The 17231-nt window shown below is 36.0% G+C and overlaps 1 protein-coding gene across 1 annotated transcript in view; it reads left to right on the forward strand.

Annotated features, from left to right (window-relative positions):
• The window catches only part of LOC111057348 (E3 ubiquitin-protein ligase SHPRH), a 65577-nt gene that overhangs the window by 11800 nt on the left and 36546 nt on the right, over positions 1-17231 (forward strand). The window contains exons 5-12 of the mRNA XM_039438927.1: positions 3417-4744; positions 6163-6358; positions 7147-7281; positions 9027-9085; positions 10691-10901; positions 12580-12810; positions 15176-15403; positions 16455-16589. Coding sequence (XP_039294861.1) covers positions 3417-4744; positions 6163-6358; positions 7147-7281; positions 9027-9085; positions 10691-10901; positions 12580-12810; positions 15176-15403; positions 16455-16589 — 2523 coding nt within the window. The remainder of the gene's footprint in view (positions 1-3416; positions 4745-6162; positions 6359-7146; positions 7282-9026; positions 9086-10690; positions 10902-12579; positions 12811-15175; positions 15404-16454; positions 16590-17231) is intronic.

Here is a 17231-nt window from a genome sequence, read left to right on the forward strand (position 1 = left end):
GGACAGATTATGCTTGTCTTCCAATCCTCGGGCATTCTCTCCTCTCTCCATACCATCAAAATCAATTCATACATCTCCCTTTTCAATCTTTCTCCTCTACTCTTTATCATCTCACTGAGAATGCTATCCTCACCAGGAGCGTTACTGTTTTTTAGAGCTGCCATTGCTCTCTCTAGTTTATTTTTTTTTATTTATTTATTTTCATCCACTGACCACCTGATAAAGGGGTATAAGGATATGTCAATTTTTCATTAGTCAAACATAAAATGTTATCATCTACCTACGTAAACCTCCATTTTGAGGTTTATAATAATTTCTATACTCCTCCACTGAGTAAGCGCAAATGGACAGCAACTCTTTTTTTAATAAAAATCTGAAAACCTTTCCAGAAGTATCTTTTATGTGAGAGGGCAATATGTTGTACATCCGGATACCTGAACTTCTTACACCTCTCTCATACATAGCACTTTGATGAGCATCTTCTCTTAAATTATTTCTGAATCTGGTTGGATATTGATGAAATGTTTCGCCTGTATTTAATTCGTTTATGTGTTTCTTTATAAAGCAGACTGTTTCTAGGATATATTGACTTGGGAGTGGTAGAATACCAAGTGCTTTAAAGTAGGGCCGACAACTTGTTCTAATTGATTCTCCCATCATCACCCTCAATGCCCACTTCTGCAATCTGAACACTTCCACTACACTACTAGAATTTCCCCAAAAAATTATTCCATAGTTTAAATGGGAGTGGAACAAAGCGAAATATACACTCTTCAGAGCCATTGAATCAAGAGAAGTTTTCAGGTTTCTCAGAACAAAAATTGCTGAGTTAAGTTTTGTTTTCAGGCTATCCAGATGGGGTCTCCAAGAAAGATCAGAGTCAATCACCACCCCAAGTACTCTTATACTATTTACAGATTCTATTTTATAACCATCAATTTTCAAGCTGCCTTCTTTAGTAGTTCGGAAGGGTATTTCTTTAGTTTTATCCTTATTCAAAATCAACATATTGGCTGATAGCCATTTTTGTAATTTAATAAGGGCTGTTTTGCTCTCTAGTTCAGCATTAGGCTGGCTATTGCTTTTCAGTAAGATGCTTACATCGTCCGCATACAAAACACTCCTAGCTGGATTAAGGTAGGAAGGCAAGTCATTTATATAGAGAACAAAAAGCAGGGGGCCGAGTACTGATCCCTGGGGGACCCCACTTCTTGTTCTCATCCAATCAGAATGATACTCATACAAGTGGGAGTCAATAACAACCTGCTGATACCTTTTGTCAAAATATGAAAAGAACCATCTAAGGACAGCGCCATCAAATCCATACAGTTGCAGCTTGTTCATCATGATCTCAACATTTACCAGGTCGAAAGCTTTTGAGAGATCTGCTATCAACCCATACACTTTCATTTTTTTATCCACAGATGACAATATTTCATCTACAACCGAGAAAAGTGCATCGTTTATTGAGAAACCTGGCCGGAAACCAAATTGATTAGATGACAACAAACCTATTTGACTCAGATACTCTCTCATTCTTTCAAGCACTACATATTCAAAGATTTTTAGGAAAACAGGAGTGTTAGAGATAGGCCTATGGTTTCCTGGAAGCTCCTTTCTGCCTTTTTTATAAGTAGGAATTATTTTTGAAAATTTCAATTTTGATGGTACATGACCCTGAGTCATAGAGCTATTAAAAATAAATGTTAGCGGCTTTAATATATTTTCTGCTGATTTTTTTACCAGATAGTTTGATATATTGAAACAATCGCAGGATTTTTTATTTTTTAAGGATTTAATTGTTTCTTTTAATTCTTCACAACTTAAAGGCTTAAAGATTGAGAACCTCTGTTTACTTTTAAGATTCATATTGAATAATGAACGATAATCCCATATATCTTTTTTTCTAAGAGTGAATTTTGTATTTTTAATGGTGCATTAATAAAATAATTGTTCAATATATCAGCAGCCTCTTTTCCTCTTTTGATATTCCCTATTTCATTAGCAATGCACATATCTGAGGTTAATTCCTGGTTTTTCGCTGATTCAAGCCTAACCAACTTCCAGATAGCTCTAACTTGATTAGAAGAATTTTTATATAAGCAGTGGCGGCCTTTTTTTTAGCAACTTTCAAAACTTTCTTATAGATACTTTTGTAAATTTTATAATATATATCAAAGCTAAGGTATCTAAGTCCTGTATTTGTTTTGATATAAATGAGAGAGTCCTTAAAATATTGAGTTTTAACAAGACAATTCAGAGTTTTCATCCTATCACTGGATATTCTAATGCCAGGAGTAATCCAGGGAATCTGATCTCTCTTTCTTTCCCTGCTAACTGATTTCTCTGGAACTGAGCTGTTGCAATGGTTAATGTAGGAGCTCATGAAATTGTCAAACATATTTTCAACATTATTTGAATCATATACTGCATGCCAAGTCTCTTTTGATAACCCGTCATTTAGAGCATTTATATTAGGTGTATCAATTACACGAAAACATTTCCTTTTCCCACTTTTGGTTTAACATATTTTTTATTATTTGATTTTGGTTTCTCTAATCCAAACTTAACACTACTTCCCTCATGATCCGTGAATGAGCAGGGAATTATTTCGCTGGAACACAGAGTTTGAGGATAATTGGATATAATATAATCAATTTCTGATGCTGTTTTGTGTGACTCACTACGTCATTTGTTCCGGCAATTACAATAACTTTATCGTCAAAACTGAAGTTCTTCCATGGTAGGTTCTGCAGTTTCTTCATCTTCCCTGGCAACATTGTGTGGCACTTCAAATCGGTGGCTTGACTGTTCCTCTTCTTCTCTCTCATTCAGCACCTCCTTGAAATGCACGGTCCACCTATCCAAGACCATCTCATTATTAACCACCTGCCCATTTTCGTCTCTACAACCGTTCAACCTTGCCTGCAACCCTTTTCTGAACCAATTCACTTCTTTGTAGAATTTTTTACTCCGGTTGTTTTCACTCAATGTTTGTAGGTTTAAAATCTTTTCTTGAATGGCTTCTCTCTTTTTCGACCTTAGAATTGATTTTGCTCTCCTTCTTGATTCATTGTAGTTTGCTCTAGCACCTCTTGTATCTCTTTGCAGCATATTATTTTCAGAGTCGTTTCTTTTCTTGATTGCTTCTTCACAATCCCTATCAAACCATTCCTTATTCCTTGCCATTGGTTCTACTCCTATGGTCTCTTTGGCAGATCTCTCTAAAATGCTCTTTATCCTCTTCCACTGAACATCCACATCCATTTCTTCCATTTCACTCTGTCTAAAATTCCTATCTAAATCACGTTGGAATATCTGTCTCTCCCTATCCACCCCTATCCAGTGAATGATATCCTTTATAATATTATTGTGATACTTATCTATATAGTGTGATGATTAATTTTTTATTCCAGGAATACGAACAACAACTGCAAGAATACATTGATAAAATGAAGGAAGATTTGGAAAAATACAAAGCAGATGCCATCAAGAAGAGAGATGAAAATAGTGAATTGAATGCGGAAACAGAAGAGGAAATATGTCGACCGAATAGGAGAAAGCGAAAAGGGAATGATAATGTTGTAGCACAAAATATAACACTAGATAGTCACTCCAAAACAAAGCCAAAACGGTTTAAAAGTGTGTATAGTGAAGTCCTAGACGATACATTGTTCGTGAAAGATAGTGAAAGTGTGTGTGAAGGAGAAAACATTTCCTTAGAAGCAGATGAAATGAGAGAGAAACGAGGAGAAGGAGATGATAATAGCGTGCCAGTGTCGGGAGAAGACGGAGAAGAATTGGCTAAAGGTGTAGGAAAGCTGGGTGAAAAAAGAATGGAAGAGGATGGAGCAAATGAAGTATTAGTGGATAGAAATAGCAGAAGCAATAGTAGAGACTTATGTGATAAACGAGCTGGTGAAGAGGGGAGAATTGGGGAAAAGAGTTGTGGTAAAGAAGGAGATAAAGAGAGAAGTACAGTTGGAGATGAACAAGGGGATGAAGAGGAAAATTATTATAAACGAGGAGATGAAGGAAAAACTGTTGGAGAAAAGTGTGATGAACAAGAAGGTGAAGAGGGAAGCAGTGAGAAAGAAATGAGTGATAAACGGGCAGATGAAGAAGGAAAAACATGCGGTAGGAGGCGACCTAGGAAAATAGCAAAACCGAAAAGAATGACAAAACAACAGCAAAAGAAAATATCAGATTCTGAAGTTGAAGAAGGGAAAGAAGATGCAGATTCTGCTAGAAGCTCGAAGCCTCCAGGGAGATCTACAGCCAGGAGGAAGACTTGTGCAAGAAAAAATCAAAGTATTGATGATTCCGATGACGATGCCGATTTTGTATGTAAAACTAGAGGCAAAAGAAAGGCTTCTACCAAACGAAATAATCAAAGTACCAACGATTCTGGTGATTCGGATTTTGTGTGTAAGACACGAGGTAATGATCTAACCTCTTCATCACGGAGGTCAACCCGTCAGAAACGAAGCACTGTCTTGGACGAATCGTGCTTCGACGAAGACGAGGATGATCCGTCGATCAATGTGTCCTCCGAACCGAGACGAGCGCGGCCGAAAGCTGACGATCCGGACTTCATGCCGGCGCCGAAAAAACGCGCAAAGTCAGCGAAAACATCATTGCTGCGAGAACAACTGCAGAAAATGTATGAAACAATGCTGAGTGAGACCAGTCCGGCTATGAAGAGAGCAAAAATCCAGGCACTCAAAGCTGAATCCGACTACAGGTGAATATAATTTGTTTGTTTATTAATCTATCTATTTATTTATGGATACAATTACAAAACACATAAATATAAACACATAAAAATAAGTTATGATTTACTGTTAAAAGATCAAATTCAATTTCTGTTAAAAAATATATTATAAATTATAAATGAGCTAGAAATGATGAATTTAGAAGCAACATTAGTGCTAGCTAAGCTCATATGACTGGATATATTCAGTTTGACAACACAGTCGAAGCAGAGTTGTCAATTTGAATACATCCAGTCATAAAGGATTGGAAATTGTTGCACAATTTGGCAACAAGGATATTTTTTTCTAATTCCAACTTGTTTGTTGGGTTTGGGGGGTTACGTCACTTATCGCGGGGGCGGGAATGGGTTTCTTGGGTTTCTAGGGGGTGGCATATGGATAGGGGGGAGAAATGTAGTTCCTTTCTTAGTGGGGGGGTGTAGTGTCATTATTTTTATTATTATTAAATGTTAATAAGCTTAACCGATCTACACACGACACGGATAGATTAAGAACACTTGAAAACTTTAAAGTGTTATATATATATATATATATATATATATATATATATATATATATTATATTATATTTCCTGGTTGATTGACAAAGGGGGCCCAGCTCCCGAAAATTCTCGTTTAAATTATATTTATATTATAAAACTTTGAAGTGGTTTTTTTCTGTTAAGTGCTATATATATATATATATATATATAATATATATATATATATATATATATTATATATATATATATATAAACATCGGAGCATATGCCTACCCTAGACTCATTCTTGCACACAGGCAGTAATGCCTCTGCGAGAGTAAATATTTCTTAATATATATTTATATATCTGCTGTCATTTCTGTGGTGCTGAAAGTGTATTCTTATTTTTATGCTTTTGAATTGAATGAATTGTTTTATTTAGAGCATATTTGTTCACTATTTGACATTTTTTAGTACGTACTTGTACGATGTGAATGAATTTCAATTCTTTATCAATCCATTCAAAGGTAGCGCAGGCACTTGGCCTATCCAAAAGAAGGACTGATTGATAAATGACTAATTGATGAATTGAAGGATTGGTTGATTGATGAAAGTCCGTATAGTTGGCAGGCTCTAGTAGGATGAAACTTAGCTTTTTATAGTAAAATTCAAAATAAAATTTATTTCTACAAAGAAAAAATACAAAAATAAGATGCAATGTAAATGCAAACTAAAAATTACTAGTAATTCTCAAAATACTATACAAAGTAAATAAAACATTTATTTTTTGAACATTTCAATTTTTCTTACACTTTATGTGTTTATTGTGTATCGTTACTGGCAAAAGTAAAACTTGAAATGTATGAGTTTGTATGTGTATTGTAGTTTGTATGACGATTGTAATAGGCTGTGACATGCATTGCTTAGGTGTTGCTGCCTGGACCCCTCTACGATGGCCGACGCGTGCACAGTTCAGTGTGAGGCATGCGGCAAGCTGCAGCACCAGTGCTGTGTGTCATATGAGCCATCACTGCCCTATGTCTGCTTCCGCTGTTGGCCACAAAGGGCGCCTGTCCCGTCCAATGCCACCTTGATCATATCACCCAGCTCCATCTCCGAACAGGTATCACATGAAACCTTGCCTTGTGATCAACTTCCACATCTGATCAAAAGTATTTTTTAATAAATGTATAGAATCTATTCCAAAGTAACGCAAAGGGTGTATCTTGTAATATGAAATAAAAACAATCCCTCATCTAATGTTTTGTGAAGAAGGAGAAGTTGGCATGGTTGTGTTATCAGCGAAAGGCTTTAGCAACGAAAAGCAGCTGTTTGACAGCAGCTTCCAACATAAAATCAACAACCAATAACAATAAATAAACCACTGGAAAATCACAAATGTATCATTATCGATACAAAAGTAATTCAACCTCAAATAGAGCAGCGAAGAAAAAATAAACAATAAATTGAAGGCACCTTAACCTCAACAATTTTTCCTTTCTCCGACGACACAAAGTATCTGAACTTGCACATAGACTTGCAGTATCGTTAGAGGCCAACTTTAGAGGAATAGAAATAATGTTTATTTATATATTTTCTTTGCAGTATGAATGAATATCTATATTGATCCAATAACTTTATGTAATATTTTTAGTTCTTCCTACTTTGAGACTACCTTTGGTATTATTTGGTACTCAGGTATTGGTTGGCGAGTGAAAATTATTCCATGTCCATGGACTGTGGTAAAACAGAAGAACTCAACTATACAATTTTGCATTTCAATAATCAAATAATCAAAATTACTTTATTCATATCATAGTAAAATTATTACAAAGCAACGCTAATATTTTTTTATGTGAACTTGTTTTATACAGATTATAAACTGTATTAACTTGATTGTTTTGTAACTAGTGGAGCGACGAAATCAAGAAGCATGTGGCGGAGGGACATGTGAGTGTGATGGTATACAACGGAGTGAGGGGGAGCGAGGGGTACACACAGCCGCTCAGGTTGGCCCAGTATGACATCGTCATCACTTCCTATCAGGTCACATTCCTATTATAATACATTTACATTTCCGTGTACAAAATAATTGTATATTTCTCATTCATTTCTAAGGGCTACTTCAAATTCAAATTCAAATTTATTTCACACTCATAAATACATGTACAGAAAATCAAAATAAAGTCTAGTATGACAAATACAATAATTCAACCAAAATTCAACAATAGATTGTAAGTGAAAAAACCACTGGCACAAAAGTAAATATACAAAGAGAATTGAAGATACTAAAACGAAGGATTGAAACAAAATTCACAACAAAATGAAGAAATTTTCTCAAGTATGTTATACTTTATAACTATGGTACTCTCTTTCTTATTCATATATACAGTGTTTCATATATTACAGTGTATATAGAAAACACTCCATATGTGAAATAAGTTAGGTTGAGGGAAAATCGTAATTCTTATATGAACGAAAAAATCACAAAATAATATTTAAATTGAAAGAAATGTTTTTGGCAAATCGTAATTCTTATACGAAAAAAAACAAAGTTACTTGAAAATCTCTTTGACACTACTTGATAATGTAATAAACACTCGAAATTGGTTGTGTCTCAAAGTATCCAATGTAATAAAACAATTATATTAACAGCTAGTCTCGAGTCTACGCACAGGCCACAGTGCCCATGTAGGCTCATTCCTTACTGAATAAACCTTATTAAAACCTTACTTGAATAATTCATTATCTGTATCTGTATCATTTTATTCATCATTCATCTGTACCATAGAGAAACAATAGGGTAAGTAGATATCCCATGGTATAGGGAGTTTATGTCGCAACTTTTACTGTTATCTCAAGCCGATTACTGTCGATTTTTACTGTTTTGTCCGGGTGAGAGTGTATGAACGGCACAATATGAGAGACTACCAGTGCCACACAGCTTCAAGGGAAAGAGCTACGTGGACTATCGGCTTGAGATAACAGTAAAAGTTGCGACATAATTTCCCTATACCATGGGATATCTACTTACGCTATTGTTTCTCTATGTCTGTACTTACCATATTTGTGGAATAAAAAAGATTTTTTATTTTAGTAGCTTAAGACAAAAACACAGTAAATAATGTGCCCTACTAGAGCTGTAGAAATGTATACTGAAGAAGCAAGTTACAGCTAAAAATCCATGATCAGTGATATTTTGGTGTCAGATGCACCGGAAACCTGTTTATTTGACACGTGTCAAGTAAATAATGAAAATAAATATTATCATCAAGATTTTTATAGTTCTGCTTTTTAAATGAGATTTTGTGTTTGAAAATAGTTTTCTTGATTTTAAAATTTATAAAATAGAAACTCAGGAAGTGAAAGTGCAAATTTTTAGTGAGAAAACATGAAGAACCCAAGACATAACCTATAAACTTGAGTGTTGATAGGAAATGACATTGGGTAATACGGCAAGGCAGAACATCCGAAAGGATCTCTTTGCCGATAAAAGCCATAAGAATAAATAAATAATAAATGAAAATAGGAAAAATGCTATTAATTATTAATTCTAAATTATTGCAAATAATAAAAATAATGATATTTTTATAATTAAATGTATTGCATGTCGAATTGTAGATAATTTTAGTGGTGTGGTTATAACGAAACTCGAAGTACAGCAAAATAACGTATTCACGTTGAATAAAATTCTTTAGTATTCATTGACATTTTAACAAATGCTTTATCATTTATTTAGTTCTATCGTTGATATGTCTATTGGGAATTGATGATCGATTGTTTTGTTGCAGGTTTTGATGAAAGAAATTGATTTTGCCAATATCAATGAAGATCGACCCCGAACCATGAGGTAACTTATGTTAATCCCTATAGTGAGAATCATTTCAAACTTTTAGCATGGGTCCAATGGGAAGCATTGATGTTATTTATAAGGAATGTTGACAGTTGAAATTTATTGATCCCGCTTTTCAAAATTAATTGTATTGAGATAATAGGAATACTTATATTGAATTAATTATTTAAATATATAATGAGATATTGAGTGGTCCAAGTCATCTTGAAGTATTTTCAATTTACAGATGGAAATAATTAGGATTTTCGTTTAGTAATCACTTTTCAATTTACTTCTCGACTCCGCCTATTACCTGCATGGTACAAAATCTAGGGACCCTTCTATGGAGAAGTCACTCCTTTATAATTTGCTTTCTGATTTCCCTCAACTGCTAGTAAAATGGTTATTCATACTTTTAGGGAGCAAAGTGAGACTTTTTCTCTGAGGGGAAACGTTTGAATCCTGTGGTGAAGCCAAGGACTACAATTCCCCGAGGGAGAAAAACCACTTTTCTTCCCGTGTTGCACACAACATTCTAACTTCACCTACATTTATGAAAAAAAATGTTTTCCACAACTGCTCGTAAAGCTCGTCTTTACGTAGGTACTGGTAACTCAACGTAAGACCTAATTCACACATAACAGACAGAGCGGGCAGAGACGCGGTTTGGACATGTCAAGCACACAGGTACAAGGCACACTAGGCGAACAGTGGCATTTCAATTGTCCATTCACTAAAACACAATGAAGTCAATGATTGGGAGAAAATCAAATGGAAAAACTGTTCATATTCAAGTTGTCTGCTATTCCATGCAACAGATTATTTCGTCCGTTACCATTAAAAACAAGTGGCGTGTCTACAAGAGACGCGAATTTTAGATTTAGTATCCTCAAATAGAGCAGCGAAGAAAACAATGAAAAATTAGAGATACCAAAACCTAACCTAAAACATTTTGCTCGAAGCCTCACGCTGTGATGACACAACAATGTTAAGGCAAGTTTATTATGCATAATATGATTTTATGGTATTTCTCCATAATTGAAAGAATAAGACGTTTATATTGTCAATACCACTTTAATTTATTCTAAAATATTAATTCATAATACAGAACCAGGTTTCATGGTAATACCTACCTTCAGCTGAACGTTGTTCCTTCAACAACAACAAACATATTAGTTCAGCTGAAGATGTGTTAGGTATTACCATGAAACCTGGTTCTGTATCATGAATTACTTTTCTAATAAATAAGAGTGGTATTGACAATATCAACGTTTTATTCTTTCAATGTATTATGCATGTCCTACCGTTAGTGGCCAGCCTTAGAGTCTGTGAGAAGATGGTCCAGAATAAGGTTCATTATTTTGGTACTGATACAGGGTGTCCCACGAGAGGTGTAACAGACGAAGACCATAGAATCTACATGAAATTCCTCCAGTATAATTTTCTTATATCGACCTTGGTTTTTGAGATATATTTTATTTCCAGAAAAACGTCAATAACTAGAAAATAATCAGTCAAAATCTAATTCTAAGGATATGTATGGAAATTTCCAATAAGTCTGCGGCCGTTATACGTGTTACTTGTGGTATTGTATAAAACAGCTGTTACTGTTTGTTTGTTAAGGTACGCGCGCAAGTTCTTCCCGCCCAGCTCGCCGCTGACGTGCGTTGGCTGGTGGCGCATATGCCTCGACGAGGCACAGATGGTGGAGTGTGTGTCGTCCAAGCCATACTCGATGGTCAGCAGCCTGCACACTGTGCACAGGTGGGCGGTGTGTGGCACCCCTATACAGCGACACGTATCCGATCTCTACGGACTCTTCTCCTTCCTGCAGGTCAGTGCTCTAATCATTCACAATAATAGTATTATTATTCTACACTACTACACTAATAGCATCATCATTGCTATTGAGTTTTGTTTAATTCATTCAACTCATATTCAATCCTATCTCTATTTGATCATGTCGATTAATTTTTTGCCGGATTATATTTCTCGTGAGATCAGCTGCTGGAATGCAATACTTCAACAGCTTAGGCATAATTTTGTCTCACTCCCATATACGCATTCGCTCACTCACTTCCATTATCGACAGACGATGACATTTTCAGCTGTTTTTTCAAGGATGAATTATCCTTTTAGAGCCAGTTTCCGAGCTCGGGATTAAGGCCGGTTACAGAGCTCTACCGACCGTCAGTGCGTATCTACCATCCTGACCATACGCATCCATACATCAGTTTTACACATTCAGAGCTCTCCTGACGAACGAACTGATCTGACTCACAAAATGAACGCGTTTACAAGATGTATGATTGCAGCTTATTATCCTAGTAACTTAAACGGAGGAGCAAAAGAAGTAGATAACAAGTTCACCTGATGGTCGCCCAAAGAGCATTTCAAAGGGAATTTAGTACCATTATATATATACATCATTGCTTGGGGATGAAGATAATTTTTTTAACTACCTCAGAATGTCCATCAGAAATTTTGATGAGTTATTTCGAGCTTCTATCACCATTGGGAATACTTGCAGTCACTTTAAGCTACTGATCAAATAAATGTAAATAATAATATATTATTTTTCCAATAAAAAATTCAGAAATGATTGAAGAAATGCATAGAAAACCCCCGAACTCAAATATGACACTATTAATTGAATTCATTCATTATGCTATTCAATTCAATATCAGCTGATTGTAGGGCAGAGGTGTTAGCACATCGGTTATGTTGTGATCGGGCTACTGATCAGTACAGCTCTGAAAGGTTCTATTTGCTTCAATAGCGCGTCAGTCGACCGATGGAACAGATGCGCACGAGCTTGACCGATGGTCTTCGTACGCAGTATAAAATGCATGGTCCTGACCGTGCGCATGCGTGCCGTCAGTCCTGCTCTGTACGGATACATGGAATATCTATGGGAAAGACAAGCGCAACTGACGTACGCACTGACGGTCGGTCGAGCTCTGTAACCGGCCTTAGCTAAGTTCTAAACTTTGAACAGCTGGAGTCAGAAAATTGTCTTTCCAAAACGGGGCGTAGTCGTAGACATAGTCAAAGTCACGTAAAAATTAAATTTCGAAAAACTAGAAAATTGAACACAAAATAAAATGAACAGAAAATAGTGTAAAGTTTCAGCCATTTTGAATTATTTAGGAATTTTCCATTTCGTCAAGGAAAAACTTTTCCAATTTTAGTAACGAGATTATAAATATTTATTTTGCTGCAACTATTTACTGCGACTACGCCCCGTTTTGGAAAGCCAATTTTCTGACTCCAGCTGTTTCAAGTCTAGAACCTACCTGAATCCCTAGCTCGGAAACCGGCCCTTAATGTCCTTCAGCGAGTTATCCCAGGTATGAGACCTTGTGCAATCGAATTTTTGTATCATAAACGTACCTTGTTCCAAATTTTGTAAGAATCGTTATAGCCGTTTTCATGGATCCGGTGACATACAGACATATAAATAGAAATTGCTTGCTTAATATTATAGGATATATATATGTTTTGATGTTTAGGTGGAGCCGTATGGCAGCAGCCGCAAATGTTGGCAGCAGTTGGAGAACAATTGGCCAGCTCTGGCCGAGGTCCTGCCACACGTGATGTGGCGCACGGGCAAGTGCCACGTGTTGCACGAGTTGAACGTGCCTCCCCAACGCACACGCACGCACTGGCTGACTTTCACGCCCACCGAGTTCTTCTTCTATCGCAAGCAGCATGATCTCTGCTCGGCGCAGTTCCGACACAAGGTAACCATCACCCTACATTCAATTCTAACAGTCATATCCCATGGTAAAGGTTGTGCATGTTACAAATTTCACTGTTTACTCAAGCCAATAGTTCTTGTAGTTTTTCTTTTGTAAAGTTATGTGACATTGGTAGTCTCTCATATTAAATTCAAAATAAGTTTGCTATTCTTGGTTTCAGTCACAACTCTCTGGTTTGGTTCAGATCGTATCTCTTAGGCAGGAAACAATGTGTATCTGTTGGTGAAAACAAGTCATTTTGGAAAAACGTTATGCATAGAGTACCACAAGGTTCAATTCCAGGCCCTCTCCTTTTCACTTTGTATGCTAATGACCTTTCTTCCATTATCAAATTCTCCAGTTTCCCACTCCAATACAATTTTCACGTCAGAATACAATATATAACAACAATCACAGATCTACAATCATATTACATCTACAATCACAGACCACACATCACAATACCATGGCTCGATTGATTAAAAAAACTAGGATCTACTGACTAGCAACTAGCCATTAGTTTTGGTTTAACAAGACTGAACAGCTAACTCAAATCCTAGCATTTGCTTAGAAATGGCTTGAAATTAGCAATTTCTATCTTTTATTCAATCGACCTGATATCAACAATTATATACAATCCAAGTAAAAATTATTATTGAAATATCCAGTCAAATATAAAAGCACTCTTTATTAAGAATAATTTATTGACAGTCTTTTAAATTCTTTGTCAGTTAAACCATGAATATTTCGTGGCAAATAGTTGTAGAATATGTTTGAAAAGGTGTTGAAATTCATATGGCTTGCTTTTGTTTTAAATGAATGAATTAATAATTATTTTTTATTATTGTAAAACAAAAGTCCAAATTAAATGCAGTAAATTACCCCGAAGACTTCTGCTACTGCAAATATTGACAACACGGTAAACAGCTAGATGGAAATTCTATGAGCGCTACTATTCAAAAATTATGTGTGAATTGATAATAGTTGATACCGTTGTAATAGTGTGATATTGAGTGGGTATTATTGTAGTTGTTTGTGTGTATCTTATATTATTTTTCAGGTTTTTGAACTGAAATGAACTTTGATTCTAACTGTATGTTGAACCCTGCGTTTTAGTGTGAGAACTGACTCTGTCTTGTTTATATTTGCTAACTTGTTGCCTAGTTGTCGAAATTAAAGCAATTTTCGTGCATTTTTCAAATGCAGTTTCAATTTCTTGTCGAAAAAGCTACTGTATTTGGGAATTGTACGACCATTGACCTTTTTGCAGCTTTGGCTTTCCCACTGGAAGTTATGCTCGACGCTCGTGGAGGGGGAATAATTTTCAGTGAAAAGGCCACAGTTGGAATTGAGACGTAACTGGGAAAACATGTAACGGTGTGCGAGCCTCGGTCCTCTGATTGGGTCCATTTCCCATTCAGAGGGACAAATTGTTAAGTTTCCAGCTATCAGTAATTATTATCTAGATGAATAGGGAACCAAATTTTATATAGTTAGTAGGAGTAGAATCAGAAAATTATTTGTGCATGTGAGTTCAAGTATAGTGAGTTTTATTAAAGCCTACGTGAGTGTTTCTGAAGAGTCCAAGTCCAAGTTTGAATATTGTTAAAAATTGTGAGTGCCGAACTTTTATTGTTTTTCTTAATAAGCCCAAAATTTAATTTCATAGAATGACCGAGGCCCAAATTTAAATGCAGCAAGTTAGCAGGTTCCCAAAATGTGTAGATTGGTATTGAATATATTTTTTTTGTGAATCAATTGCTGAATCACTTTGTTCTGTTTGAAAATTCGACATGTTACCTGACTCTTATTAATTCGTTCTATTTACTTAGAGTTCAATAAACCTGAAGTTAAATTTTATTAGTATTTTTCATTGAAGTTCCTGGCTCGTAGTTGCTAGTTGCTAAAATAGGTGACAATTAGATAATGATGATAATCTGTGCATTTGAATGAACGAATCCACTAAAAGCTCCCAACCAATCGAGGATTCAAATACCGGTAGATGAATTGATAGCAGTAAACTTTAGCAAATATTATAGAAGAGAAGAAAAACCCCCTCCGTTTACATTGGTGGCCAGCGGGGGTATAGTCTGCAAGAATGACTATCGAACCACATGTACTCTTATATATTTCATATTTTGGAAGATTAACTAAATAGAGACAAATATATCTCCGGTTTCAGAAATGATGTCAGGTGTGGTGTAGGGTTTAAAAATACCTCCACCGGTTACACCGTAATAATCGTAGATTATATGTTCCTTGTAATCAACATGTCTATATTTTGAATAAACCCCTCTGGTCGTGTTGTACCCTTGACCAGAGAAATAATTATTAATTCATTATTGATTGATGATTGTGTGATTGACAGGCAGACCAAGTGCTGGGCGATCAGCCGCGCTCCACTCGCCTGTGTCAGGTGACAGGCAAACAGCTGACGGCGCTGATGACACCTTTGCTGCGACTGCGCCAGGCATGCGTGCATCCACAACTTGTTCGAGGCCAGTTCGTGGCCGTGCGCCACACGCTCACCATGCCTCAGCTGCTCGAACAAATGGTCGCCTCTGCCACCACTGACGCCGAGGAAACCCTCAGACAGGTGCCACATTTACAATAACATTGATTCTTATGGCATTTGTCACACTGTGCCACATTTACAATAACATTGATTCTTATGGCAGTTGTCACACCGTGCCACATTTACCAAAACATTAGTTTTTGTGGAAGTTTCACACACTGGCAGCCTGCAATATTAGCATAGAAAACTCAGCTACAATTTGTGTTTAGCTACCTTAATCTATTTAGACTGCGTTCATCAAAATTAGGGAGAAAAACAGTTTTTAGTTAAACCTGTTGATTCTCTCCCAATCATTAATTTGATTTTGTAATTGTGGAATGAAATAAATAAATACCATCGATTGCTATGAGAGTGCTCAGACGGCAATAATTGGCAGAGAATAGCATTCATGGTTACGGGTGTTTACACAGTGGGAGATTGAAAATGTGTCAACACACATTTTATTCATTCATGCTAACTGAAGTCGAACTGCACACGGTATATAACAAAATTCCGGATAAAAATCAGTTGCATCTATTTTCTCTAGTTATTTTCTGCAACTGAAGTCTGCAACGCAACAGCAACCGCGGGTCCACGGTTGTATGCAACTGGTTTGAGACTGGCTGGGCTTTAATGTGTATACTCACGTGATTGCAAACCTAAATAAGACATCACCCAAACCTGGTTTTGAAACTAACTACTAAATCATTACTTTATAATAATTATTTCCAATATTCAATGAAAGCTATATAAAAATAACTAATAACTTCTGCTACTGCAAATATTGACCGAAGAACTAAATAGCAGAAGGAAATATGAAGAATGAAACTGTCCAAAAATGCGCCCAGGTCGGGAGTTGGTTAAACTGCAATTTCTATCAAATCTTCTATCAACTAGCCTATACTAGAAAATTCACTCACTCTCTTACTTACTAACTTACTTACTCACCTTTAGAATCCCAGACAGTAACTCATCACATCCAGATGTTATTTGGCTCATTAGCTGCTTCATCCACTCTGTATATAATCATTTTAATCTTCATAAATTATAAAGATGCAATCCAATGTAGGCTGACGGTATGTGTGTGTTATAGGTGGTATGCAGTCTGAACGGAGTGGCAGGAGCCAGCGTTCTTGTGGACCGGCCAGCAGAAGCAGTTGACCTCTATCGGCGAGTTCTGCATCTGGCACAGGACTACGAGGGCCGTCTCAAAATGGACACCCTACAGGTGGGTCAAAGTGACACTGAGTGTGTTGTTCATAGAGGCTACAAATCCAAACGGCGGAACTAGGAAACAGCCTTCAGCACTCCAGTGGGCTTTTTCTCAACTACAGCGAAAAAATTCCTGATTATAAATTCTCAACTTGTCAGATAATTATGAATAATACTTGGCATATTCCCATTTAGAAGCAATATCCAATCCTCAGCTTTTCCCAACCCAAACTTCAAGCCTGCCAGCCTGTATCTATTTTTAATATAATTTAATTTAAATTATAAATTAACTTAATTTATGAATGAATTAAATTGAATTGAAAAAAATGAATATGTACATCAATATCCTCCTTAGGATCACAGATCGCTCCCTGTGTTACCAGGCCCTAATCTATCTATTTCTACCACTTGAATTCTATCTCTATCTCTTAACTTCCATTTATATAACTACATTACTACTCATAACTAAAATTACTAACTTTTTTCTATTATTTGTACATGTTTCAGAAAAGAATATTATGATCACCCCAACACATATCATTATAGTGGGGTATCATATTTAGGTTCAAGTTTATTATTAGCAACTTTTTTTGTATGTATATTATAATAATATTGTTAACTTTTAAAAATTCGCGGATGGATGAACATGCAAAAATAT

Source organism: Nilaparvata lugens, chromosome 12, assembly GCF_014356525.2.
Source record: "Nilaparvata lugens isolate BPH chromosome 12, ASM1435652v1, whole genome shotgun sequence".
Lineage (NCBI taxonomy): Eukaryota > Metazoa > Arthropoda > Insecta > Hemiptera > Delphacidae > Nilaparvata > Nilaparvata lugens.